The 27,901-nt window shown below is 33.7% G+C and overlaps 1 protein-coding gene across 1 annotated transcript in view; it reads left to right on the forward strand.

Moving 5' to 3' along the window:
• LOC133206146 (probable ATP-dependent RNA helicase DHX37) overlaps positions 1 to 27,901 on the forward strand; it is a 725,850-nt gene that overhangs the window by 407,640 nt on the left and 290,309 nt on the right. Inside the window, exon 14 of the mRNA XM_061342078.1 lies at positions 21,619 to 21,726. Coding sequence (XP_061198062.1) covers positions 21,619 to 21,726 — 108 coding nt within the window. The remainder of the gene's footprint in view (positions 1 to 21,618; positions 21,727 to 27,901) is intronic.

Below are 27,901 nucleotides of genomic sequence, written 5' to 3' on the forward strand. Positions count from 1 at the left end.
AAATTTCTTGACCCTTGGTCTTGGGTTCTGGTGTTAGGGTAAGGCTTTGTTGAATCTGTAGTGAAAATGCATTGTACCTGTGAAATTCTTCGCTGCTTCTGGGCATATCGGAAGCAAACTGAGTAAAAGTTTAAATGATATGAGTAAGCATATTTCTACCAGATTTTTAAACATCTGGACCATTCGTCTAAGCATTCTGGTCCTGGGCAGGGCTCTATTAATTTGTATTCTACTGAGAGAAGTTATTCCCCTTTTCCATTCACCTTTGATAATTAATCACTGTAAATAATGTATTTGAAAGGTTAATAGAATAAGATAATTATGCAAGAATGTTTATCATATAATTAAAAAAGTACTTTTTTAGTTTTAATAATCAGGTAGACCTGTAAGTAATAGATAAATAAAAATGAGACAAAAATAACTTATCTTATTAAAAGTTCTTCAAAGACCATAAGAGAGGTCAATGCTAGAGGTCTTAATATGGGTTTAAAAATAGTACAGAAGCACTAATGGTTTGTTAATAGTCTGCATGGTGATAGTGTTACGTGGGGGACAGATTAGAACTTAATTTTTGAGTTGATACTGAAGACTAGACTAATTATTTTGTTGATCCTGATCTTCCTACTTCTCTTGCTTTAGGGCAACAATGCTTCATCTATCAGTGTATTTAACTTCTAAATTGTTGTATTATATTCAGGTGACCGTTAAGGCCCTTGGGCCTCTTGTTTAAAAGTGAATTAGAAAGTGGAGCCTAAATTGAATGTTATTTACAAAGGCTTGGTTTTTTCGGTATAATACTGCTAACGATTCGTTTCAATATCATGAGGGAAATACGAACATTTATCCAGCCAATAAAATCCATTTCCTTCGGGGAAACCATCGGGGAATGATTTAATCCTCATATTTCGCAGACGATCATGCACTAAAAATATAATGCATGTTAAGACTTCATGGTTTGTAATATTTTGAGCTGGCAGCTTAAATATACAGAGAAATAAATCAAGAATCAGTGCACTCTTGTGCGCAATTAATATGTACTTTTTTTGTCAATTTTGGGCAAAAGGGGGGGGGGGCACTATACTTCTCTAATCGCCCATTCCAATTTCCTCTGGCAGATCAACGAGCTACAGATCAGCAACTGCTAAGTTGTATGTAAATTCTCGACTCTTTTTTTTTTTTTGCTTAACAGGTGCGCTTCTTTTTCATCTTTTTCGTAATGCAGATTTATTTATTGTCTTTGTTGAGCTTGCGATTGATGTTCATTTGGTTGATGATTTTGAAATTTTTTTATAACATTTTAAGTGAAACCCCACCCGTGACCACTTCTTAGTTGTTACTAATACTTTTTCTATCAAAAGATGTCATCATTTAACGGAACTAAAGAATTTCTTTCCAGTCTAATCTATATATTGTTTCTTTTGTTTCATACATATATTTTTAAGAATAAGTATACTATTGTCGATGTATTAATTGTTTTTCTTTAATATTGAGATATGCTCTTGGAGGTAAAGTCGGTTGGGTGGGGGTTCCACAGAAACTGTATTTTATTCCTAAACAAAATTCAAGCTCAATTTCAAGCTTTCATTGGAGCAAATTAAACAAAATAGAATCAAAAGTATTTGGTATCAGAGAAAAAACTTTCATTATTATTTCATTTTTTAAAAAAATGCTTCGTATTTTGAAATTCACAAGCACTTTCATGCAGTTGTTTTATGCTTTCCAAGATCAAGAAATTGCACTTTTATTATTCATACTCACAATGTCCTCTATTGTACTGTGATTATTTATACACAAATGTTCCCTATTGTTTTATGATAACTTTTACTCAAATTTCCTCCATTGGTTTTAGAATAATTTATAAACACGTCCCTTCTTGAATTATGATCAGGTACACACACATGTCCATTATGATTTGCAATGATTTATATAAAAAAAAATTATATTGTATTGTAATGATTTATACAGGAATATCCCTTTTGTATTGTGATTTTTTATACCCACAATGTCCCCTATTGTATTGTGATTTTTTATACCCACAATGTCCCCTATTGTATTGTGATTTTTTATACACAAATGTCCCCTATTGTATTGTGATTTTTTATACACATATATACGTCCCCTATTGTATTGTGATTTTTTATACACAAATGTCCCCTATTGTATTGTGATTTTTTATACACATATGTCCCCTATTGTATTGTGATTTTTTTATACACATATATATGTCCCCTATTGTATTGTGGTTTTTATACACAAATGCCCTCCCCCATTGTATTGTGATAATTCAAACACACAATTCCCCTATTGTATTTTTTTTTTATTGTTTCCTAAGATTTATACACAAATGTTTTCTGTTGTTTTCTTATGAATTACAAAGGACTCCCTCCTGAATCGGGATAATTTATCCACAAATGTCCCTATAGCTTACTTATCTGCTTTATCCATTTGTTCTCTAGTTTACTGCTATACTTACATATAATTCCCTACTGTTTTGCGATAATTCTTAACAATAATTCCTCTACAGTAACTGTATTGTACAAATGTAATGTGTGTATATGTGTATAATCCCTTATTGTATTGTAATAATTAATACACAAAATGTCCCCTGAAATGTATCCTGATAATTCAAATATACATTTCCCCGATTGTATTATGATAAACGTTCCCCTCTTGGTTATATTTAGGGAACGAGTTTCCTACTATATCAGAGATACAGGGTGGGGCTTAAGACGAGGGCGAGAGCTCGAGCCGCACCCCGCTCTTTGTCTCCGATACAATAGGAAACGTATTCCAAATGATTTGTGTCATGACCTTTCTTATGAACTCACTAATTTACATGCATATTTTGGTTTCAACCAATCAAATGATTTTGCAGAAAATTGGTTTAGTGCCCCATTTCAGCAGTCGCAACTGAAATGCCGAGTGAACGGGAAGTGCAGGAATCTTCAATTTAAATAATTATAAGATGTGTATGTAATGTGTTTTCCGTAAAATTAAATTTATATTTGATTACGTAGGTTTTCCACTCTCTATTTAGCTCTTACCAACACTTTTTTATCATTTAAACTACAAGTGTGCAAAACATTTTGATCCATCTTAAGAATTATTTGGGGATGTTATGGGGGCATATTTTTATGTCACAAAAACATGTTCTACACAGGAACAATTTCTAAAACGAGGCAACTTATTGACTAACACGTTGATGAAACAAGAATAGCAACAGTCTCGTATGAAGTCATCATTTCACAAGTTCTATGGCCGATAAAATGACTTTGTCAGTAAATACAATCTATCATTAAGTCGAATGCTGACTGACGTTTTACAAACTAATTGTTATGCCATTATTTACACATTTAATTGTCAACAGATTTTTCCGTCTTCCCGATCATGACAAGGAGCACATGGCGGGTGTCATAAAAACGTAGGTAGATATGAGGCCTTAAACAAAGGGAATAACTCTGATTTCATTGTACATCTGAATACCAATGGCGGCTCGATATTGTTGGATAGTATTACCTATCATGAATTAAAAAGAAATATGTGACCTTCATAAAAAATAAGCAAGTGAGTCGCGGGAAAAAATTGTGAATACAAGCACATAGTTTGGTTGAAGTAGATAACAAGACTGTGAACATCTGATAAAACAACAACAACAACAACAAAAACAGCAAAACTGAAAAAAGGAAACAAACTGACAAAAAATAGAACAGATACCATAAAGGTAGCCTAAGTGGTTCAGTCAAAATTGATATATACTGAAACGCAAAACATCCTATTTTAGGGGGAAATATTACATATAGGATATAAATTTGTATCTAGAAAGTAAGGACTTCTTCAATTTTGTAAATATCGGTAATTTTACAATTGAACGATTTTCATACCATTATCGGAAGTTAAGTTTGAGTCTGCTCAACAAATATCAGAAATTTCATGTTTAACAAAATATTTGGCAATAATATGGGGTTTTAAGGTATTGTATCTGTTTATCATAAGTAAATCAGCAATGTTCCGAAAAATAAATTCTCCTATCTTTTCTGAAAGCGATGCCAAGGTTTCCTGAAAATGACTTAAGTAGACATTTCCATTGCTCTAGCTGGAAAATCTCAAAATAAAGGTGATGGAGAGTTGCAGATGCAAATATGACCTACATCACGCCTCAACAGTCTCTTACTTATCATTAGCATGAATGACAGTCCTTGGACCGGAAGTCCAAGGATTACTACACTGCGCTTGGCTAGAGAAAATTCGACCTCATCATCTGAAAAACAGGCATTTAAAAATGGCAAAGATTATTTCTTTCGCTCAGGTCTCGAGATTGATGAACCTATTGCATCGTAGAAATCAAGCTGCAATTGTTGTGCATGGCAGACTTGCACGCTGTAATTGAATGGCTGAGAAGGGGGGTGTTTTAACAGTCATGTGTTACCTTCTAAAGTTAAAAGATAATCATTTAACATTTTCATCAAATCTTTGATGTTTTCAAATCAAGTTTTACCTAAGTGTATTCATTTTTGAAAATCATTAGATAAAAAATTCAAATATTTGTAGATTACTGCTTTTGCGTTTCTTTTGCATTTCAGTATATATACAAAAAGACTATGAGAACAACTAGTTTTAATGCTACAGTAAATAACCCTGTCCATAATTTTTGCTTTCTGAAATACCTGAATACAGGGGGCGGATCTTTTATTTTACTGCGTTTTAAGGTCCTCCTTGCCTCTTTCTCTTATTTTTATGCTACGAAAATAAACCTTGTACAAAATTTTCGCTTTGTAATAGTAAGATATCCGAAATACAGAGGAAAGACCTTTTATTATATTGCGTTTAAGGTCCGCCTTGCCTCTTTCTCTTATTTTTATGCAATGAAAATAAACCCTTTCCACAATTTTCGCTTTGTAACAGTAAGATACCTGAAATACAGAGGGAGGACATTTCTTTATGCTGCGTTTTAAGGTCTGCCCTGCCACTTTCTACAGCTTTTCACTTTCTATTATTTGTATCCTACGAAAATAAACCCTGTTCAACATTTGTTCAACATTTGTAAGATATAAGAAATACAGAGGGCGGGCCTTTTATTATTGCTGTGTTTTAAGGTCCGCCCTGCCATTTTGACTAGTTATGTTAAGGAATCAAACCCTGTCCAAAATTATCGCTTTGTAATAGTAAGATATCTGAAATAAAAAGGGTGGACCTTTTATCATACTGCGTTAAAGGTCTGCACTGCCCCTCTCTCTAGTTTTTATGCTACAGAAAAGAACCCTGTCCAAAATTTTTGCTTTCTTATTATTTATATTTGCCATATAATTATTTGGCGGCCACCAAATAAATATTTGGCGGTCGCCATATAATTCTCAGGTGGCCGCCAGATAAGTTATCTGGCGGCCGCCAGAAAAATATTTTTCTACCTGGCACCTACCGGCTTCCATATGTTTCGAATATTACCTAATAAAATTTTGAATAATGATTATATGAATATTTTTGGTATTGGCTGGAGAAATTTCCGGTAGTACAATGCATCTCAGGCGAGGAAGAGGGGGAGGGGGCTAAATCAATTTTATAAGTGGAAAAATCTATGAATTAAATTTTTTTCCTCCGGATAACCGTGACTTGCCAATGTCCATAAATGACTAAAATAAATTATCAGCGCTTATTGAGAGATAAATATTTTTCAATTGATCTGAAATTAGACTGAAACGTTATGAGAAAGAATTAAATCCAAATCATTATGGTCTCCGCCGATATATTACATTGAAAACTCCTTACATAACGCGAAATCGAATTTTATTTAGAAACACAGTTGTGTTGTTGTGACAATGCGCGAGGAGTAATTTCTTTTAAATATAAAAATGTACATCACACTTGAAGGAGGTGCACAAAATGTATGCTTAAAAGAGAAAGTAGCAGAAATCCCCCCCCCCCCCCCCCATGATTGGTCTCTAAATTTTATGTTTGATCATGAACGCCTTTATCCTCTGCGGAAATCTTCATCCTGATAAATTGTATGTACCGTATTTGGCCGAATATAATACGCATTGGTGTAAAATACGCACCCCCCTTTTTGAGCCTGAAACTGGGGGAAAAAACGCAGTTCAGTTGTATTATACGCAGCAGAAAATTTTACCAAGCGGTGTTCTAAACTTTTGAAAATCGCGGTAATTTTCTATGAAAATCGGCGCGGAGATAAAGTGCTGAAAATTTACAGAACACGATATTTTATTCAAATGTGTTTTTATTTCTTAATCTTGACTTTCCATATTGCGGCAATCTGGAGGAAATTATTTATTTTAGCAAAGCACGAGATAATGTTGCATTAAAGTATTAATAGAGTTTATTATTAATTTTTTTTAAGCATACGGTGATATTGAAATTATACGTTGCCGTATCCTAACTATTCTTTGTGGAAATAATTTTATTTCAACAAAGCACGAGGTATTGTTGCAAGTTTAACAGTTGTCATATTTATTTTTAGTTTAAAGTAATCATGTAAAATTAACAGGGCAAGCGATATTGCAACATCAAAGTATTCACAGACTACGATTTTCCTCTTTTGAACTTGAAATTAATTAATTAAATAAATAGCTGAGGTTATCAAAATAAAATCAAAATTTAACAAGCGTGTAAAGTGGTTATCAACACACCTCCAAAGCTGTGAAAAATGATGTACAAAGATGGGATATATGTCTTCATACATCGAGGTAATCTTCGTGGATGTTTTATTTTCTACAGAGCACGAGTAAATGATAACACTTAAGTTTCAACATACTTCATATTTCCTTTTTTAACTCTCAATCATTTTAACACGAGGCCGATATAAGATAAAGTATAAAATTACATTTAACAAGCGTTTAACTGTTCAATGTGTCTTAATCAACACACGCTTATACATACGAAAGATCATAAACCAACCCCCGATTTTTAACAAAGAAAATAATCACAGCCATTATTAAGGGCAGTAAATGATCAGTGCTCTAACTGTAAAAACAATGCTTTGGAGTCGGTAAACAATTTAATTGCCTGGAGGGGTGTTGAGGGGTAATTATCAAGTGACAAGCGCACGTGTTCACAACATTGGCTTCCATTCATTGGGACGTATAGAGGGATGTTTATGTTGAAATGAATTTTCTCTGAGTTATTTAAAACCTAAAATAAATTTTATTTTATTGTATTTCATTAAAAAATGACATTACTTTTTTGACCAAGTGCCCGACTGATTAGGTACATGTGTACTATGATTACGGAAGCACGTGGCAAAGGAATGTGTCAACATCTATAAATAACATCGTTAATGGCGGCCTACACAGAGACGATGAACATGCAGCTCAAATTAATTTTAACTTGCTTTTAAAATTAAATTTAACTATCAAAAGGTTATTAATATAACATTTTTAACAAGCCTACATTCCAACAATAACTTTCCGAAGTTTTAAATACAGCGATAAACAGCAAGAAATTGCATAAGTCTCTAAGTAATACTACGGTATGTGCGTAAGATAGCCGTATTTCACATGAAAGAAAAACCTATCAAAATCCCATTGTGGTGTAAAATACACACCCCTTTCTCACAGAAAATTATTTGGGGAAAAAAGTGCGTATTATATTCAGCCAAATACGGTATTTATTCATTAAAAAATATGGACCCTAACCACACTGAAAATTCCGAATTCACTTCTTGTGGTAATGCACTATTATCTGCGTAGCGGAAATAAATACGTGTAATCAAATTTTAATTTTGTCTTAACGTAAGCAAAATTGTCATCTATAATCAAGCAGGAATAAACACACTGGTATTTTTTTTTTTCAAAAAATTAATCCTTCTTTTCCTAAGAATAGGTACTTATTTATCATGTATAATATAATGACTGGCTAACAGTCAAAAACTTTCCTTCATTTGCAAGTCATGTACCATGATAAAAGTTTGTGGATTCTGGGATTGCTTTAATAAGGAAACAGTAAAGATGGAGTAAAGATGATTGCTCTGTGAGCTTGCTTTCCACTGCATGGAAGAACGCTTTGTCTAAGAAAGTTGCATTTTCAGCAGATACGTGAAAGAAGGGAGTGGGGGGTCCTTTCGTTAATGAGAAAACGGAGTTCAGTGCCGAAATGATCACTGGATAAAAATTCTATTACAGCGATAGGTATTATTTGCGTTAATAATGCAGTGTTTCTTCAGCAAATCTTGTGTATCTGCTTCCTGTGATAAGTGTAGTGACGGCTGGAGAGGATGATTTCTTTATTAAGTTCTTCGGGTCATTTGTGAGAGGAAAGGTGCAATCAAAACTCTTCCAAAAAGGAATAAATTCCGGAACATAATTATCATTTGCGAAAAATCACCAGGACTGAAAGTATTTTAGACGAACGGCTTGATTTAATTTATATGTGATTTATTATATTGATTAACCTCTCTCTCTCTCTCTCTCTCTCTCTCTCTCTCTGGAAAAAGGTGGGGATCATTTATTGTAAATATTTAAGTTTTCTCCGAAATTGTTCAATTACCGATCATAAAATCGTAGAATAAAACTTCTGAAACAGAGAAAAAACATACAAATAAACAATTAAATCTGAACTGTGTAACTTTTTTTAAAGGGGATTGGGGGGAGGGGGCATAAAAGCCTCTAGTATTAGATGAATCTGAGTTTTCCGCCGAGATTTTATAACTACACATCATAAAAAAGCACAATAAAATGTAACGAACAAGAAAAAAAATTAGAAATAAGCTTAAAAAAGATTTAAAAAAAAAAATAAATTTTAAGAAAGACACAAAACAAAATAATATCTCTCGTCTGGGCTCTCATTTTTTTTTTGGGGGGGGGGGGGGGGTTGTTGTTAGTGTTAATATATAAACCTGGATTTTCTTCTGAAATGCTAAAATCATTGATCATAAAAATATCAAGGTAATTAAAAAAACTACATTTGTAATGGCATCTGTAGTCCAAGGAGATTTTTGTATGCATTTTTCACACCACAAGCATGGAAATGATAAAAACAAAATAAACTGCACTGCTAAAAGCAACTAGATAAGGAGTAGAATTCCTGCTCTAGAGATATATTGTACAAACTATCTTTAATTTTATGTGTTTAAATCAAGATTAAAACCTTTTGCACTACCCAGACCTTTAAACGTAGTCAGACCTTTTCTTATACGGGCCGGACCTTTTCTAATAAAAGGCAGACCTTATATGTTATCGTATTACCCCCCCCCCCCCCACCTTTAAACGAGGCGGACCAAACATCATGCCACACCGGTCGGCAGGGGGTGCTTACTCCTCCATGGCACTGTGAACTCGAGTGTTTTTAACGTCCGTGTTTGCCCTGCTCACGATTTGTAGGGTTTCAACATAGGCACTCTCCAGCTTAATTGTTTAAAAAAATATATCTACTATACTATAAACATGTTTATAGTATAGTAGATATATATTTTTTTTAAAATTAAGCTGGGGAGTGCCTATGGGTTTCAATGGACTTTTTAGGCTTATTACTGTTCGATATCTCCATATTTGATTTAAAATATAAAACATTCAAGTACCTATGAAGACAAGAATCCTAATCAGTGATGAGAATGGTGGTAGTTAATCAATAAAAGGCACAAAAGGGAGTATTTTGCATTCTTTTTTGAAAATGTCCCCGATTAGATACAATGAATCAAGTACTGGTGTGTGAATATTAATGAGTGTGAAATAGGTCCTCGTTTGTGCTGTAAAAAGTGCTTGGCTTAGAATTAAAGATATTGACATATTCTCATCATATTCGCCATCAGAGTTATAGGAGAACTAATATTTTTGGTCAAAAGTCAATGAAATAATAAAAATAAAGAAGTCCCCACTTTGACAGTCTTTAACCCCTGTCCCCGTTTGACACCTTTCACATGTAAGGGTGTGTGTGTGTGTGTGTGTGTGTGTGTGTTAGTGGATATGCCTGTTTGATACCAGTAGTTTAGTTTGAACCTCCTCATCTCGAGGAGACCAACCATGTTGCATTCTTAGTTTTCTCCTGCTCACTTTTCTAATTGGATCGCATAATAGGAGAAAACCATGATTATGTCATTTGTTTACCTTATTGTCTTACTTCCTTAGTATCTATATATATGTGTCATGTAATAAATCATGGTTGTTTGCCCAAACTGGTTGTTTGTTTTCTTCACAGGCAAGTCAGACCCACTTCTATAGAGAGTGGAATTAATCATAAACTTTCTAAGAAGGACTAGCAGTTTGTTTAATAATGGAAAGTTTTGTATATGTAGTTTAAGAGAAGTCATAAACTTTCTAAGAAGGACTAGCAGTTTGTTTAATAATGGAAAGTTTTGTATATGTAGTTTAAGAGAAGTTAGCATGTAATTGTTAACAATTTATGTTCACATCATGTTGAAAATTTTCTGTTAGTTTTCGATGAAGTGCTAGCTGTATGTTAAATAATGAACAGTTCTGTGTATGTAGTTTAATTAGAGTAGCATGTAATTTCTAACATCTTATGCTCACCTCATGTTGACAATACTCTGTTACTGTTAGCATTTTAGTTGATGTCTTCAATTTAAATGTTGTAAGAATTCATTAATCCTATGAAGATTGAAGTTGTTAACCTAAATATTTGTTTTCAATTGTTGTGTTTAATGGTGTATTTAACAAACGAATATAATAGGAATGTCCCAACATATTAAGGTGGCATTTTGAACTGAAGTTAAAGGTTATTGACATATAGTGTATTATGTGAAAATTATTTCAAGAAGATGATTTTGCTTTTGGTGTATCTATGTTCATTTGAATCTTTAATGTTTTTGGTATCAGATCAGAGTGGTGGTGTTGGGTTATTCCTTTTGGGGCTCTCAGCTATTATATTTACATTATAATAACTTCGTTAGGGCATTTCACACTTGGTCAAGTGTGTTATTTAACCCCAAAAGAAATTTGTTTATTTTAAATCCATTTTAGCTTCATTTTTACACATGCACACAGGCCATCGGCCTAACTCACTCATGGCCATCGGCCTCACATACATGGGGGCCTGCAGCCCACCACATATACAAGCCATCGGCTACCATATTTCGGCCATCGGCCTATTACACGATGCATTTTAACAATGCCCTGTTGTATCAGGCTTGTTGCCTGATAGTGTATATAACTAAGTACTGTAAATATATTGTTTGCGTGTGTAATTTTCATGTATGGTTTGTTTTGATTTCATAATAGCTGAGTAGTTACGAGAAGGCAATTTGAATAAATTTGTAAATAATCATTTGTGTTGGTTTTATATAAAGTAATATTTGTTATAATTTATGCCTACACCACAGGAGATGTATAAACAAATATTATAAGGAATTAAAAAATCCTTGAAATCCTTGTATCAAGGTTGACATGATTTTCTTGCACTTTAAACTGTTTATGACAACTGAACAATATTTGATGGGCGTATCATGCTGTGGCGGGGCACTTTATTGTCTTCTTCACTAGAACCACTGGGCCAATTTCAACCAACCTTGCCACAAAGCATCTTTGGGTAAAGGGGATTCAAGATTGTTCAAATGAAGGGTCACACCCTCTTTCAATGGGGGATAATCAAGAATTAGTGAAAATTTGGTGGTATCATTTAAAAGTCTTATCAAGAACCACTGACTACATAATGTAGGCCCAAAAAGTTGAAACTTTCTTTACATAGACTAAGTGTAGATTCAAATTTGTTCAAATTATGACCCATTGGGTTAGGATGGGGCCACATATGGGGATCCAAAGATTAACATAGTCTGTCACAATAAATTTAACCTTGGTCATAACTTTTGAATAATAAGAGATAGGGCTTTCATATTTCACATGTACATTACCTACAAGAACTTTCTAAATATACTATGATTTTTGAACCCATGACCTTGATCTTGAAGTTTGACCTACTTTTCAAAAAATTTAACATTATTTTAAATTGATCATTTTGAAAGAGAAAAGATAGGGCATTCATATTATACATGTATATTACATGTGACAAGACTTTTCTAAATATATCATGACTTTTGACTCTGTGACATTGACCTTGAAGTTTAACCTACTTTTCAAAAATGTTATATTTCCTTATAACTTTTGATTGAGAAGAGATAGGACTTTTATATTTGACATGTACATTACCTGTATCAAGATGTTTCTGAGCATGCTATGATTTTTTTACCCCTTGACCTTGATGTTTTATTACCTAATTAGGGCCCCGCAAGGATTTGCGGGTGCCCTGCAGTGTGCACAACAGTATTAAATTTTGCTATATATTCATACCAAAAATGTGCAACTTTGAGTACGTTCTATTAATTGAAAACAAACTTTTGAGAAGTTTCCTTTTCAGATCTTGTAAAACAATTCTTTATAAAGATTTTAGTACCAAAAAATACATAGGCATCCAGCAAGGCACGCAAGTTTGTTTCGGTCGAAGTCGAGCAGGTGCTTGAAAATCAAGTCCAGGACCTAATCACTCCCCACTCAAATACAGTATATAGAAAAATCAGTACGCCCTAAATTATAATGAATCTAGTCAATACAGGAACTTTACATATTGTTTTTCATCTCATAAAAAAATTCAGCTCCAGTCTCATGTTAAAATGCCCCAATCGGAAGGGAAGATTCAGGAATTATTTTGTGTCAGCCATGATTTGACGTGAACCTCAAGTGAAATACTGTTATGACACCTGCAATAAAACTTAAAATTTTTGCTTGCAAGTATAATGCTATTTTCTCGATCTGTAATGAATATTCAATGTAATAAAGCAAGTTTCATAAAAATCCGTCTCAAGGTAGGAAAAATATTGGCGACACTCAGTGACAGGGTGTTCGTGGTGAACACGGATTTCTAAAAATATGGCAAAGTTGAACTGTATGTCATGATCTTGCGCGTTGAACTTCTGTTATTTTTTTGTCTCAAATTTTTAATTAATGCATACTGATTCACATCAGGATTAAAAATTATTTAAAATATGTTTGCTTTTTATAACAGGGTGAAAGAAGTAGTCTTTGTCATAAGGAAGGGGGATGGGGTTAAAAAGAGCATTGAAATAATACATATTATTGAAATATCATGGCGTTCTCTGCTTAATTACGATTGTTTTGCCTAAATAATTCTTTTTTCTATCCAGATTTCTGTATCTGTTACCACTGTGTTCCAAATTAACCGATATTTACACAAATTCAGAATTTTTATTTTGCTCCGGGTTTAGTCTAAATTCTTTAAATTTATAGATTTTGAAATTGTTTATGAGTAAATAATGTTAACGAGTGTGATGGCAAGGTATTTGTTAAAGTGTCTTCTAATTTTCATGCATTTCTCTCAACCCGATACATCGAAATCAGGCCCTTGTGTGGTCAAGATAAATTATTTTAGAGGAAATCTGGACTAAATTTCTATGCTCCATTAAACGTGAACGAACAGCAATGATGGCCAAAAAAATGCCATTATTTCTCATTTTCCGTCTAAACTCACGAAATTAAACCTTAAATTATAGACTACAATATTTCTAAGTATAAAATCTGGTTTTACTGCAGGTTGCACAACAGTATTAAATTTTGCTATATATTTTTACCAAAAGTGCGCAACTTTGAGTAGGTGGTATTAATTGAAAACAAACTTTTGAGAAGTTTCCTTTTCAGATCTTGTAAAACAATTCTTTATAAAGATTTTAGTACCAAAAAATACATAGGCATCCAGCAAGGCACGCAAGTTTGTTTCGGTCGAAGTCGAGCAGGTGCTTGAAAATCAAGTCCAGGACCTAATCACTCCCCACTCAAAAACAGTATATAGAAAAATCAGTACGCCCTAAATTATAATGAATCTAGTCAATACAGGAACTTTACATATTGTTTTTCATCTCATAAAAAAATTCAGCTCCAGTCTCGTGTTAAAATGCCCCAATCGGAAGGGAAGATTCAGGAATTATTTTGTGTCAGCCATGATTTGACGTGAACCTCAAGTGAAATACTGTTATGACACCTGCAGTAATCACTCTGTCAGTCTGTCTGTCTGTCTAGCTGTCCGTCTGTCATTCTTCCGTCCACAAATTTTCTTTTTTTTCTAATAACTTTTTTTGTAGTTGACCAATTAAGTTCAAATTTGGTATGCTGGTTGAAGAGGCAGTAAGACATATTTTGATGCTAAGTTTGGAGCTAGGGTGGTGGGGTAGATTCCTTAACTTTACATTAGACTGAAGGCCAGGGCAAAGAGAGATAACTGCTGAGAATGCTCCTATTGTTAACTATGAAAGCTGCAACTAGTCCCATGGGATTAATTAACTTTCCTCTTGAAGAAAATCCAAAGCATTATCTGTTTCTGTCAAATTGAGATTAATTAACACCTCTGTCTGCAATGAAGTTTGTTTTGAAGTTAAGGTCAATTCTGAATGATGTTTACATTCTCTGAAATGTGGATTTAAATAATGTTCATACTTTATTTTGGTAAAATATACAATGAGTTATGATTTTGTTGAATTCTAAAAACAAGATATACATAAAGATATTTTTTTTTAATTTTTTTGTTTTTATTTATTTTATTAGCTCTTCTGAGCCAAAGGCTCAAAGAGCTAATGCTATGGCCATTTGTGCGGCATGTGGTGTGCGTAAACTTCTTAGAATATGGGCCATAACTCAAGAACCCCTTGGCCAATTATTGTCAAATTTGTCACAGGGTATCCTTGGCCCAATGGCCCCCGTTTATACTAAAACTAGGGTTGTGACCCTTAAACAAGGGGAGAGATAATTAGGAAAATAAAAACAAAAGTACTGGTTGCTAAAAAATCTTCTTCTCAAAAACCACTGGGCAGATTATCACCAAACTTACGCAAAAGGATGAGGATATGTTGTAGATTAAAATTTGCACAGGGATCACCCTGGGGCAAAGGGCGTGGTCTCAAGGTCACTTCAAAGTTGACTAAAAATTACATTTTATTAAAATGTTGATATTTTGCTTACTATAAGGACTAGGATCATCAAATCTTGTCAGGTGATGCATCTAAGGACCTCATATCTTGTTGAATCAAAAGTAGGTCACAGTGATCTACTTTTTAAATTTTTCGGCCATTCTTTTTCAAATTGATTTAGAGGCATATTTTGAACAATTTAAGGCCTATGATCATCAAACTTTGATAGTTGATGTATCTTGGGTCCTCGGAGTACGTCAACTAAAAAGTAGGTCAACTTGACCTACTTTTTGAATTTTATGGCTAAACTTTTTATAAAACAATTAAGGTCATTAATTCGAATACTGTGAGGTTTAGAATCATTAAATCTTGTAAGATGATGTGTCTTGGGGCCATAAAACATATTTAGTAAAAAGCAGGTCACAGTGACATACTTTTTGAACTTTGCAGGCATTTGATTTCAAAGTGTTTTAGAGACATATTTTGGACATTTTAAGGCCTATGATAATAAAACTTTGTAAATTGATGCATCTTGGGTCCTCGAAAAATGTCAAGTGAAAAGTAGGTCACTGTGACCTACTTTTGAAATTTTATGGCTATATTTAAATATTAAGGGTACTATTTGGCTTAGAATCATTTAACTTTGTCAGTTGATGCATCTTGGGTCCTCGGAGTAAGTTGACTGAAATACAGGTCACTGTGATCTACTTTTGAAATTTTATTGCTTTAATTAAATATTTTTAGGTACTACAGTCCCTGAAACGTTCCCATTTTTCCATTCGCTAACCGTTCGTTCACCGTGCGTTCACCGTTCATTCACCGTGCGTTCACCGTTTGCTCTCCGTTCACAGTTTTGTGTTCTGCATTCATTGTGCGCTCGTGTTCACTGTTCACATAGCATTCAGTGTTCGCTCTCCGTTCGTTCACTTTGCGTTCACCTTGCGTTCAGCGTTCACTTATCGTTCAGTCTTCAGTGTCATTTGGAACTCCTATATGAAAGGACGTATCTTTTTTAAGTAAGGATTTACGAGTTTTTAGGTCACCTGAGTAAACTCAGGTGACCTATTGCTATCCGTTTTCGTCCGTCGTCGTACGTCGTTCGTCGGTCGTAAACTTTTGAACATTTTTAGCTTCCTCTCTGGAACCACTGAACCAATTACATCCAAATTTGGTATACAACATTTATGGGTGAAGGGGAACAAAAATTGTGAATTTCATGGTCCCTGCCCCCCTGGGGCCTGAGGGGTGGGGCTAAAACCACCAAAAATAATGCAATCTTTAAAAATCTTCTTTACTCCTGGACATCAAGCAGTCAAACTGTTGGCATCATTGTAATAAGCATTGAGCCCTCTACCAAAATTGTGAAATTCATGGCCCTAGGGTCAGGGGTTCTGGCCCCAGGGTGGGGCTATATAGATCATATAGTGAAAAAGTGTTATTTCTTTGAAAATCTTCTTCTCTGCTCCTAGGTATTAAATAAAGTTACTAAGTACATAGTTATGATGAGCAAGAGTGCCTCTTCCAAAATTGTGAAATTCATGGCCCCAGGGTCAGGGGTTCTGGTGTTAGAGCGGGGCTCTATTGATTATATAGTGAAAATGCATTAATTCTTTGAAAATCTTCTTCTCTGCTCCTGGGTATCAAATAAAGGAACTAAGTACATAGTTATGATAAGCAAGAGTGCCTCTTTCAAAATTGTGAAATTCATGGCCCCAGGGTCAGGGGTTCTGGTGTTAGGGCATTGCTCTATAGATTATATAGTGAAAAAAGCATTAATTCTTTGAAAACCTTCTTCTTTGCTCCTGGGTATTAAATAAAGTAACTAAGTACATAGTTATGATGAGCTAAAGTGCCTTTTTAAAAATCGTGAATTTCATGGCCCCAGGGTCAGGGGTTCTGGTGTTAGGGCGGGGCTCTATTGATTATATAGTGAAAATGCATTAATTCTTTGAAAATCTTCTTCTCTGCTTCTGGATATTTAATAAAGTTGCTAAGTACATAGTTATGATGAACAAGAGTGCCTCTTCCAAAATTGTGAATTTCATGGTCCCAGGGTCAGGGGTTCTGGTGTTAGGGCGGGGCTCTATTGACTGTATAGTGAAAATGCATTAATTCTTTGAAAATCTTCTCCTCTGCTCCTGGGCATTAAGGTGATAAACTAAGTACATAGTTATGATGAGGAGGTGGGTCTCTTCCAGAATTGTGAAAGCCATGGCCCCTGGGTCAGGGGTTCTGGTGTTAGGGCGGGGCTCTATTGATTATATAGTGAAAATGCTTTAATTCTTTGAAAATCTTCTTCTCTGCTCCTGGGTATTATTTAAACAAACTATGTGCATGGTTATGATGCATAAGGATGCCTTTTCAAAAATTGTGAATTTCATGGCCCTAGGGTCAGGGGTTCTGGTGTTAGGGCGGGGCTCTATTGATTATATAGTGAAAATGCATTGATTCTTTGAAAATCTTCTTCTCTGCTACTGGAGACTATTTAAACAAACTAAGTGCATGGTTATGATGCATAAGGATGCCTTTTCCAAAATTGTGAAATTCATGGCCCCAGGGTCAGGGGTTCTGGTGTTAGGCGGGGCTCTATTGATTATATAGTGAAAATGCATTGATTCCTTGAAAATCTTCTTCTCTGCTACTGGAGATTATTTTAACAAACTAAGTGCATGATTATGATAGACAAGGATGCCTCTTCCAAAATTTTTAAATATGTCGCCTCAGTTTTGGGGGTTCTTGGGGGGGGGGGGCTCTATTGATTATATAATGAAAAAGCATTAATTCTATTAATTAATCATTAATTAATCCTGTCGGCTCCTTAGTGTTGAGCTGATAAATAAATTGCTTAGCTATGATAAAAATGGGAGCTTCGAACAGAATTTTTAAATCTTGTGGTCCTTGGGTCAGGGGTTCTGGCATAACGAGGGGGGGGGGGGCTTTTGATAATATAGTGGAAAAGTGTTAATTCTTTGAAGTCCATAGTAATGATGATGAGGGTAACTCTTCCAAATTTGTAAATTTCTTGACCCTTGGTCTTGGGTTCTGGTGTTAGGGTAAGGCTTTGTTGAATCTGTAGTGAAAATGCATTGTACCTGTGAAATTCTTCTCTGCTTCTTGGCATATCGGAAGCAAACTGAGTAAAAGTTTAAATGATATGAGTAAGCGTATTTCTACCAGATTTTTAAACATCTGGACCATTCATCTAAGCATTCTGGTCCTGGGCAGGGCTCTATTAATTTGTATTCTACTGAGAGAAGTTATTCCCCTTTTCCATTCAACTTTGATAATTAATCACTGTAAATAATGTATTTGAAAGGTTAATAGAATAAGATAATTATGCAAGAATGTTTATCGTATAATTAAAAAAGTACTTTCTTAGTTTTAATAATCAGGTAGACCTGTAAGTAATAGATAAATAAAAATGAGACAAAAATAACTTATTAAATTTCTTCAAAGACCATAAGAGAGGTCAATGCTAGAGGTCTTAATATGGGTTTAAAAATAGTACAGAAGCACTAATATTTTGTTAATAGGCTGCATGGTGATTAGTGTTAAGTGGGGGACAGATTAGAACTCAATTTCTGAGTTGATAGTGAATACTAGACTAATTATTTTGTTGATCCTGATCTTCCTACTTCTCTTGTTTTTGTTCCTCTGCTCTGCCTCTGGGTATTAAGTAATCAAAGTAAGCATGCTAACTGTGTAGTTATAATGAGCAATAGTGCCTCTTTCAAAATTGCGAATTACATGGCCTCTGGTTTAAAATACAAACCAAATTCAATTGTTGGAAAGTTGTTACACAATACTCAGGTGACCTATAAGGCCCGTGGGCCTCATGTTTAATTTAAAAATAAATTAACATATCATGTTTAAAGAATCCTTATCTCATTGGAAAAAATATCCACAATATTCTAACATTATTTTTTTTTTATTATTCTGACTTTGCTGTAAGGTTATTTATTAATCTACTCTGGGAAATAAATGTTGTTATAAGTATGTACACATGTATGTAGAACGATGCTGAAAAATTTAATTGAAATATGGGCAATATATAGATACTACATATGTACAAGCACTGCAACATTTTGTTGTTATGTTATAGACGACAAATTGTTAATGGAGAGATAATTATCCAAGTTCATTAAGTTACAAACTGCAGCAAAATTACGAAAATATTTATTTCTAACAATGCAGCAAAATAAAATTACGACAATATTTTTTTTCTATTCAAATACATTTTTTTTCAATTACTACAGAAATACGTAATAGAACTAGTTCTGAGAATTATACATAGTACTGCGGATATCTTGTTAATTAAATATCTTTGGAGCGAATTAAATTGATAGTGCGGTTATAAAAAATATTTATTTTAAATGTAATACACTACAGATTTTCTCTGCTATAATAATAAAAAGTCTATAGTTATAGAGAAAATAAATTCTTCCTTCAGTGTAACTTTATATGTTTGCCATTCGATATGATTAAGAGCCCCCTTTTTTTCCCTCCTAAATCGGTTACTTAGTCAGCATTTCCAGTATATTTTATAAACATTTAAAAAGGAGTTAATGTGTTTTGTACCACAAAAATTTCAGTCAAAAAAAAAAACAAAAAACAAAAAAAAAACATGCATATAAAAAAGTCAATAAACAATAGTAGTTCAAAATATACACGTGTCGGCGGTGGTATTTTAAATTGGCAGAAAGTAAGTTTCAAATCGAAGTGTTAATGCCCAATGTATTTTAATTATTTATTTATTTAGAAATGTTGGAATCAAATCTAGAAATGATAAAAAAATAAAACTTGTTGGAGATAAGAGCACTTCGTCTTCGGTGTGACGAGACGAATGATTTTGATTGACAGGACAAGCACGTGGACTTCGTGTGAACTTGAAGCAGGAAAAAAAAATGAGTATAAATGTCAAACAAATGGATTTGTTAATTAAAAAAAGTTTCTTTCATTGCCTGATATATTTAGGAAAAAAATGAAGAATTTTTGTTTGATATCGGCACAAACATTTGGTGAAGCCTGAAAAGGGGGGGCTAAAAAGGAATCTCTCTCTCTCCCTCCCTCTCTCTTTCTCTCTCTCTCTCTTATTTTTCTGTTTGATAAAAAATATGACAGCATATTGCTTAAATATCAAGTTCTGAAATTTTAATCTATAACAAATAATATGAATATGTATGCCTCTTTGTATAATCTTGTCCGAGTATAATCACGGGTAAATGTCTACAGGTACATGTACATGTAGAAGTTTGCTTAATAAATCATCCTAAAAAATAGAAATGACACATAAAAATATTATTGCATTAAAAATCTAAAATGCGAGTGTATTTATGCAGTACGTCCACAGACCTTCGTTAATTTTTTTTCATCATTTTACATGGAATCGCCTTGGCACGGAAATATATATGAATGGGCGTTACATCCGTTATAATTCATTCTATAAGTCAGACGTTTTCTCTTATTTGTACCGTTTTTTATATCAAATACGAATAAACATATTTATTTTCAAACTAAGATATAATTTTATCTTTTATACTACAGCGTTCGGTAACAATTACAATGTTTTACAGCGATCAAAATCGTGTGATTAAAAAGTTGAATTTAAACATCATACAAGTAAAAAAAACCTAATTTTACTTAATGTGCATATATCGTCTTTAATTTCTTAGGATGATTTTGTAGCATTTATTTTATTTATTTATTCATTAATTTGTTTATTTATTTATTTTTTGGCACCTGACATTAGAATTCAATAGAATAGTTTCAATGCAAGGAAAAGATAAGAGGGATTCTGAATAAATCGTTCATCTTGCGTTCACCGTTCATTTGCCGTTCACTTTGCATTCGCATTTGCGCTCCGTTCACCTTCTGCATTCGCTCAGCGTTCACACATCGTTCACCAAGTTGCATTCAGCGTTCACACATCGTTCACTCACCGTTCACTCTGCGTTCGTTCACCGTTCGTTCAGCGTTCGCTCACCGTTCAAGTGGGAAAAAAGAACGTTTCAGGGACTGTAATTGGCTTAGAATCACCAAACATTGTCAGTTGATGCGTCTTGGGTCCACAGAGTTTGTCGTCTGAAAAGTAGGTCACTATGACCTACTTTTGAAATTTTATGGTAATAATTAAAAACATTTTAGGTATTAATTGGCTGAGAATCATCAAACTTTGTCAGTTGATGCATTTTGGGTCCTCAGAGAATGACAAGTGATAAGTAGGTCACCATGACCTACTCTCAGGTACTTATTGGGTTAGAATCATCTTGGGTTCTCAAAGTGTTTCATCTTAAATGTAGGTCATGATGACCTACCTTTGGAATTTCAAGGCTTTATCTAAATATGCAGGATACTTAAAGGCTTCAAATAGAAGTGATAGGTTGTACAGTTTATCAGAAGAGTGATTCAAGGCCCTTGGGCCTCCTGTTTTTGGAGTAGCTCTATGATTTTATGGCCTGTTATAATTAAACTTGCATGGATGATGCAAAGAAGAATGGATTCTTCTAGATTTGGTTCAGATGTTGAAACTGACAGAAATTTTTTTGATCAGTGAACAGGTTAAAGTATTTGGAGCAGGTCCATTTCCAAGTAATTATAAATCCCACTTAAACCATACTTATATGGATGTTGATCTCAGGATGCACACTAACTAGAAAAAAATATGATGTGAGATTTGCCAAGTACTTGAAGATAACATTCATCAATGTGAACTTCTTAATCTTTGATTACCTGTTTTATTTTCACTATAGGTATTTGAACCACCACCAGAAGGCTGTAGACTGTGTGTTGTAGCCACTAATGTGGCAGAGACATCACTGACTATTCCCAACATCAAATATGTTGTTGACACAGGCAAGGTAATACATATATCTCTTGATGGTGATGCCAAAACAGTTATTTGTAATATCAGTGTATTCAAATAAAGGTTTGAAATATATTTTTTTGTAAATCTTCTAAAATACATAAGTAAGAAAATCAAATGTGGACCATCTATCCTTTTTTTCTCTTAACTGGAATTGATCTTCATTCCTAAATTGTCTTGATTTTAGTTATATAGCTTTTCATACCATATTGGCAATAGTGAAGAACACTGCTTTTATATTGATATGTTTTATTAGGGTTTGCAAGGATTTGTCAGTGCCCAAAAGTAATCACTCTGTCTGTGTGTCTGTCTGTCATTCCTCCATCAGCAATTTTAAAAAATTTCTAGCTCATCTGAGCCAAAGGCTCAAGTAAGCTTTTCTGATCAAAATTTGTCCATTGTCTGTGGTCTTCGTTGGTGTCGTTGTCATTGTTGTAAACTTTCACATTTTCATCTTCTTCTCCAGAACTACTGGGCCAATTTCAACCAAACTTGGGTGAAGGGGATTCAAATTTGTTCAAATGAAGGGCCATGCCTTCTTCCAAGGGGAGATAATTGCTAATTCATGAAAAATTTATGGCATCTTTCAAAAATCTTCTACTCAAGAACCACTGTGTTAGAAAATATGAAACTTATGTGGAAGCATCCTCAGGTAGTGTACAGTAAAACGTGCTTATAACAACGTGCCTGGGACGGATGATTTTAATTGCTTTATTATAAGTGTAATTGCTTAAATCCATTAAGTTTACAATATATTATAAAGTCATGGGAAATGAAAATCGCTTTGCTGTAGGTGTCAATTCATTATAGGCTTGTTTTGCTTAAAGTATGCTTTACTTTTTAAGAAAAAAATTCCTTCTCAAGAACCACTAGGCAAGAAAAGTTGAATCTCATTTGAAAGTTTCATTACATAATGTAGAAACAAATTTGTTCTTTCAAAACTACTCCTCCTCCAAGTTTGATGCAACAAGTAGACTATACTAGTCTACATATTGTTTTTGTCAGTTTTCTTCTTCAATCAAATTTTGTTCGAGCCTTAACTTGACAACCCTTTCACATTAAGTCTTAAAACTTGGAACATGGAGAGGCGGTATGGAATTGGGGTTAAGGCCACCAAACTCTTTTTACCTTGACCTTTCCATAAGGTTAAGGTCAATCTTTACATAAAAATATAGTCCAGGCTATAACCTGAGAACCCTTTGACATTAGGATTTCAAATATGTAACATAGAAAAAAGACATTTACAAAAGATGTACTGCACTAAAATGTTGACCTTGACTCCTTTCTTCATTCAAGGTCAAATTGAGAAAAACACCTCCAAACCATAACTTAAGAACCTTTTGACATTAAAACTTCAATCTTGGAACATGGAGAGGTGGTATGGAGAAAGGTTGCATGCAAACAAAATTTTTTACCCTGTTTTTATATATGAATATGGCCAGTGCATATAGTGTTTGTCATGTCTGTCTTCTGTCCTTTCATCCTTCTGTCCTTCTGTCCATCTTTCTGTCATGCTTTGTGTTTAGCTCTGTTCAAAGCTCAGTTTCAAAGAAACTATCAAAGATATTTTTATCAAACTTCATATGCTGATAGATATTGATGAGAGCTATGTAACTGCATCAACATTTTTGACCTTGACCTTTCCTTTGACCTTGACTTCACTTTTCTTAAATTAGTGTTTAGCTCAGTTTTAAAGATACCATTCAAGAGAGTATAATTAAACTTCTTTCGTTGATACATACTGATGTAAGCTATTCAACTGCATCAACATTTTTTGACCTTGACCCTTCCTTTGACCTTGTCCTCACTTTTCTTAGTGTTAAGCTCAGTTTTAATGAAATCATTCAAGATATTTTTATCAAACTTCATATGTTGATACATACTGATGAGAGCTATTCAACTGCATCAATATTTTTTGATATTGACCATTCCATTGACCTTGACCTCACTTTTCTTAAATTAGTGTTTAGCTCAGTTTTAAAGATACTATTCCAGAAAGTGTAATCAGACTTCATATGTTGATGCATACTGATGTAAGCTATTCAACTGAATCAACATTTTTTGACCCTGACCTTTCCTTTGACCTTGAAATCACTTTTCTTAAATTAGTGTTTAGCTCAATGTAATGAAATCATTCAAGATATTTTAATCTAACTTCATATGCTAATACATACTAATGAGAGCTATTCAACTGCATCAATATTTTTTGACCTTGACCTTTCCTCTGACCTTGACCCCACTTTTCATAAAATTCATATGCTGATACATACTGATGTAAGCTATTCAACTGCATCAATATTTTTTGCTCTTGAACTTTCCTTTGACCTTTACTTCATTTATTTTAAATTAGTGTTTAGCTCAGTTTTAAATAAACCATTCAAAATATTTCTATCAAACTTAATATGCTGATACATATTTGTGAGAACTATTCAACTGCATCAAAAATGTTTGACTTTTTACTTTCCTGTGACCTTGACCTCACTTTTCTTAAATTTGCATTTTGCTTAATTTTAAAGAAACCATTTAAGATATATTTATGTAAGCTTTTGCACTTATACATAATTTGGGGAGAGTTTATCATCTATATCCAACTTTTTAGATTTTAATTTCAATTTTAAAGAAACTATTTAAGATATTCTCATCAAATTTCATATACAGTGGCTTCCATTTTATCAGATAGCGGTTTAACTAATATTTCGGCTATTTCAATATAATGTCAGAGCACAAAACCATTTCTTATATATTTATTAATAATTTCACTTGATATTCTGATGAGAAAATATTGGAATTTCGTTTTATCTGATACAAAAATTTGGACTATCACAGTGTTTGTTGATAATCAGCACCTCGTTCACACCTCCAACTTTGTATGTGAAGCCTTTGTTTACACAGTTTGACACCAATTACCTTTGACTGGCTTGAGTACAACAATGAGGGGATTAGTTATGGCTGGATGCACACAGGACCTTACCTGTGTTAATAGTGGGCATAGTAGATAGATATGTTTGGTTAACAGTTGTGGTGATCAGCTTGGGTTCAATGATGCACTTGTTAATTATGACAATTATTTACAATTTTTTCGGCTTGAAATTTTAATTATTGAACTGATTAGCTTGTGTATGACAGTTTGCTTGGATAATGAAATAAGCCTATTCAGTCATTTAACTTGGTCATTTAGCTTAATATTTGTTCACTTTTCAGTGCAAAATTTATGGTTAAAATCACAAACGGCCCATACTATAAAAATACGTCTCAAAATCCATATCATCCTTCTCCACATGGCAGACAAGTATCCATGAGACTGGTAAACTCATTAACCAGAGACTTGTCACAAACAGTATAAAATATGTAACCATATTAAAGAAACAAATAAAAACTAGATGCTGTCATGAGATAGTAATACCCGCACTAAGGTGCACACTCCTTCATATTGGGCTTACCAAGGAAAAAGTCAAAATAATTCTATAATTTACACAGTACATGTATTCGTCAAATGGAGCATAAAATGCTCAGGTGACCATGTGACCCATGAACCTCTTATACGCATTTCATATACTTAATTCATTACCAGTCTGAAATAACAGAATTTAATTAATGATGTAAATTAGGTTTTGATAAAAAAGGGGGGGATATAAATTTGTGGCCAATAATTGGAACTTTATAAATTTATTTTCTCAACAACAAATGATATTACTTTAGTACAAAGCTTTTTTAATGAATTTATCAAAATGTGCAAACTTTTTTTAGTATATGATTAGGCAAAAACCTCCTTGAAAAGCCATATCCAATCAATTTTGTCACCCTCCCCCCCCCCCCCCCCAACACACACACACAATTTGCCTGTTTTTGGAAATAGGCCTAGATGGCAAAGTTATGTTAAAACATCGTTTGTTATGATGATTTAAAATTTGTTCTTGTACTGTACATGTATGTGAACACCTTTTTGAAAATTTCTACATCACATTGGGCTTGCGTCACCCTACCAGTACTAGTACTAATTTTACCATTATCATTTTTAGATTGCACATGGTACAGTGTTACATGTATATATATACATATATATATATATATATATATATATATATATATATATGTGGAAATTAATTCATTTGTGTTTTAATTGGATTATATTTCATGAAGTTGACAGGACCTATGACAGTCAGTAAGTACAAGTTTAAGTATAGAATGGGGTAAAATAACCGAAATGCAAATGGTTAGGTTAAAGCTTAAAAAGGATCAAAGATCATCGGATGCCACAGTAGACGAATTTCACATTCTGAAGAGTTATCTCCCATTGTCGACATTACATTCAGTTACATGCACAGATGCAGGAATTTTCTCCGGGGGGGGGGGGGGGGGGGGGGTCCACACCGCAGTCAAAAAAAAAATTCCTGCCCAGAATTTCCTGAGGAGCAAAACAAAAACAAAACAAACAAAATAAAAACAATGATGGTGGGGTCCATGTTTTTAAAGGGGGAGGGCATCCAAAGTCATTTTCTATTTGCTTCTGTAAATCAGTATATAGTCCTATTTAAATAACTCTGCAAATTCTGGGGGGGGGGGGGGTCCAATCTCCCTAGCCGCTCCCTGTCCCTGAAATGACAAATGATTATGTGACTTTTCCATTTGACTATACATAATTTTGTTTCTTGTGTTATTATGTTATGTACATCTAATGGTTTAGGGTTATGAACCCATGGAGGTCATCCCCACTCTCTTAATGAACTGGAAATGTTTACAATATGACTACATCAAATTAAATAAAAGTGCATCAATGATAAGATTACTTGACATTTCATTCATGAATTTGGGTCAACCCATGTACCCTCCTAGAATTAGGAATGAAAATCATTCAAAGAGATGGATTACTAAACTATTTGTATATATTCACATTTTTTATGTCAAAACAAAGTATTAGTTTGCATACATGAACAAACAGGGATCTGGGAAGGGGAAGGGACAAGGAGAAGGAGTTATCTCTTTACGTTTTAATTGTTGAAAACTCCTAAAATGAATGTTAACCTCAAATCCGACCTGTACGTCTTCATTATTTTTAAGTGTTGGTGTCTCCATATGAGTGAAAAATTCCCGATAGGGACATTTAACAACAAACAAACATTAGTGACTTAAAAAACACAATATACATGTACATGTTTATTAGTCAACAGATATACTTCTGGTCATATCTCTAGTTCTCCCTTGAATCAGAAATGATGATAGAAGAATTTAAGAATGATTAAGAGTTGAAAAGGTTGTGCATTTTAAAATTGACTAAGCTCTGTGGTTGAATTAGCTCTACCAGTTTAGCTTATTTTGCTACTCAAAGCACCTTGATTAACTATTTTTAATCATACTGTTTTCTGAAATGTGAAGTTTTTTCAACATGGATACAAGTCATACCTTTTCAGCTTCTGAAAACAATGCATGAAAAACTAGATGCTGTCATGAGACAGTAATACCCGCTCTAAGGTGTTTGCCTCTAAATGCACACTCCTTCATATTGGGCCTACCAAGGAAAAAGCCAAAATAATTCTATAATTTACACAGTACATGTATTCGTCAAATTAGGCATAAAATGCTCAGGTGACCATGTGACCTATGAGCCTCTTATAGGTATTTCCTTTACTTAATTCATTACCAGTCTGATATAACAGAATTTAATTAATGATGTAAATTAGGTTTTGATAAAAGGGGGGATATAAATTTGTGACCCATAATTGAACTTTTTAAATTTATTTTCTCAACAACAAATAATATTACTTTAGTACAAAGCATTTTTAATGAATTTATCAAAATGTGCAAACTTTTTTTTAGTATTTAATTAGGCAAAAACCCTCTTGAAAAGCCATACCCAATCAATTTTGTCACCCCCCCCCCCTCCACACACACACACACACACAATTTGCCTGTTTTTGAAAATAGGCCTAGATGGCAAAGTTATGTTAAAAACATCGTTTGTTATGATAATTTAAAATTTGTTCTTGTACTGTACAGGTATGTGAACACCTTTTTGAAAATTTCTTCATCACATTGGGCTTGCGTCACCCTACTATTACTAGTTTTACCATTATCATTTTTAGATTGCACATGCATTCGGCAAACCTCGGCTGATTCCATCACCTTCATCAAACATTAGAACATTAGATAAGGTACGAATCGGCCGAGGTGTG

The sequence above is a fragment of the Saccostrea echinata genome, unplaced genomic scaffold (assembly GCF_033153115.1).
Source record: "Saccostrea echinata isolate AGI-Se365-2 ecotype Australia unplaced genomic scaffold, CSIRO_AGI_Sech_v1 ptg000054l, whole genome shotgun sequence".
Classification (NCBI taxonomy): domain Eukaryota; kingdom Metazoa; phylum Mollusca; class Bivalvia; order Ostreida; family Ostreidae; genus Saccostrea; species Saccostrea echinata.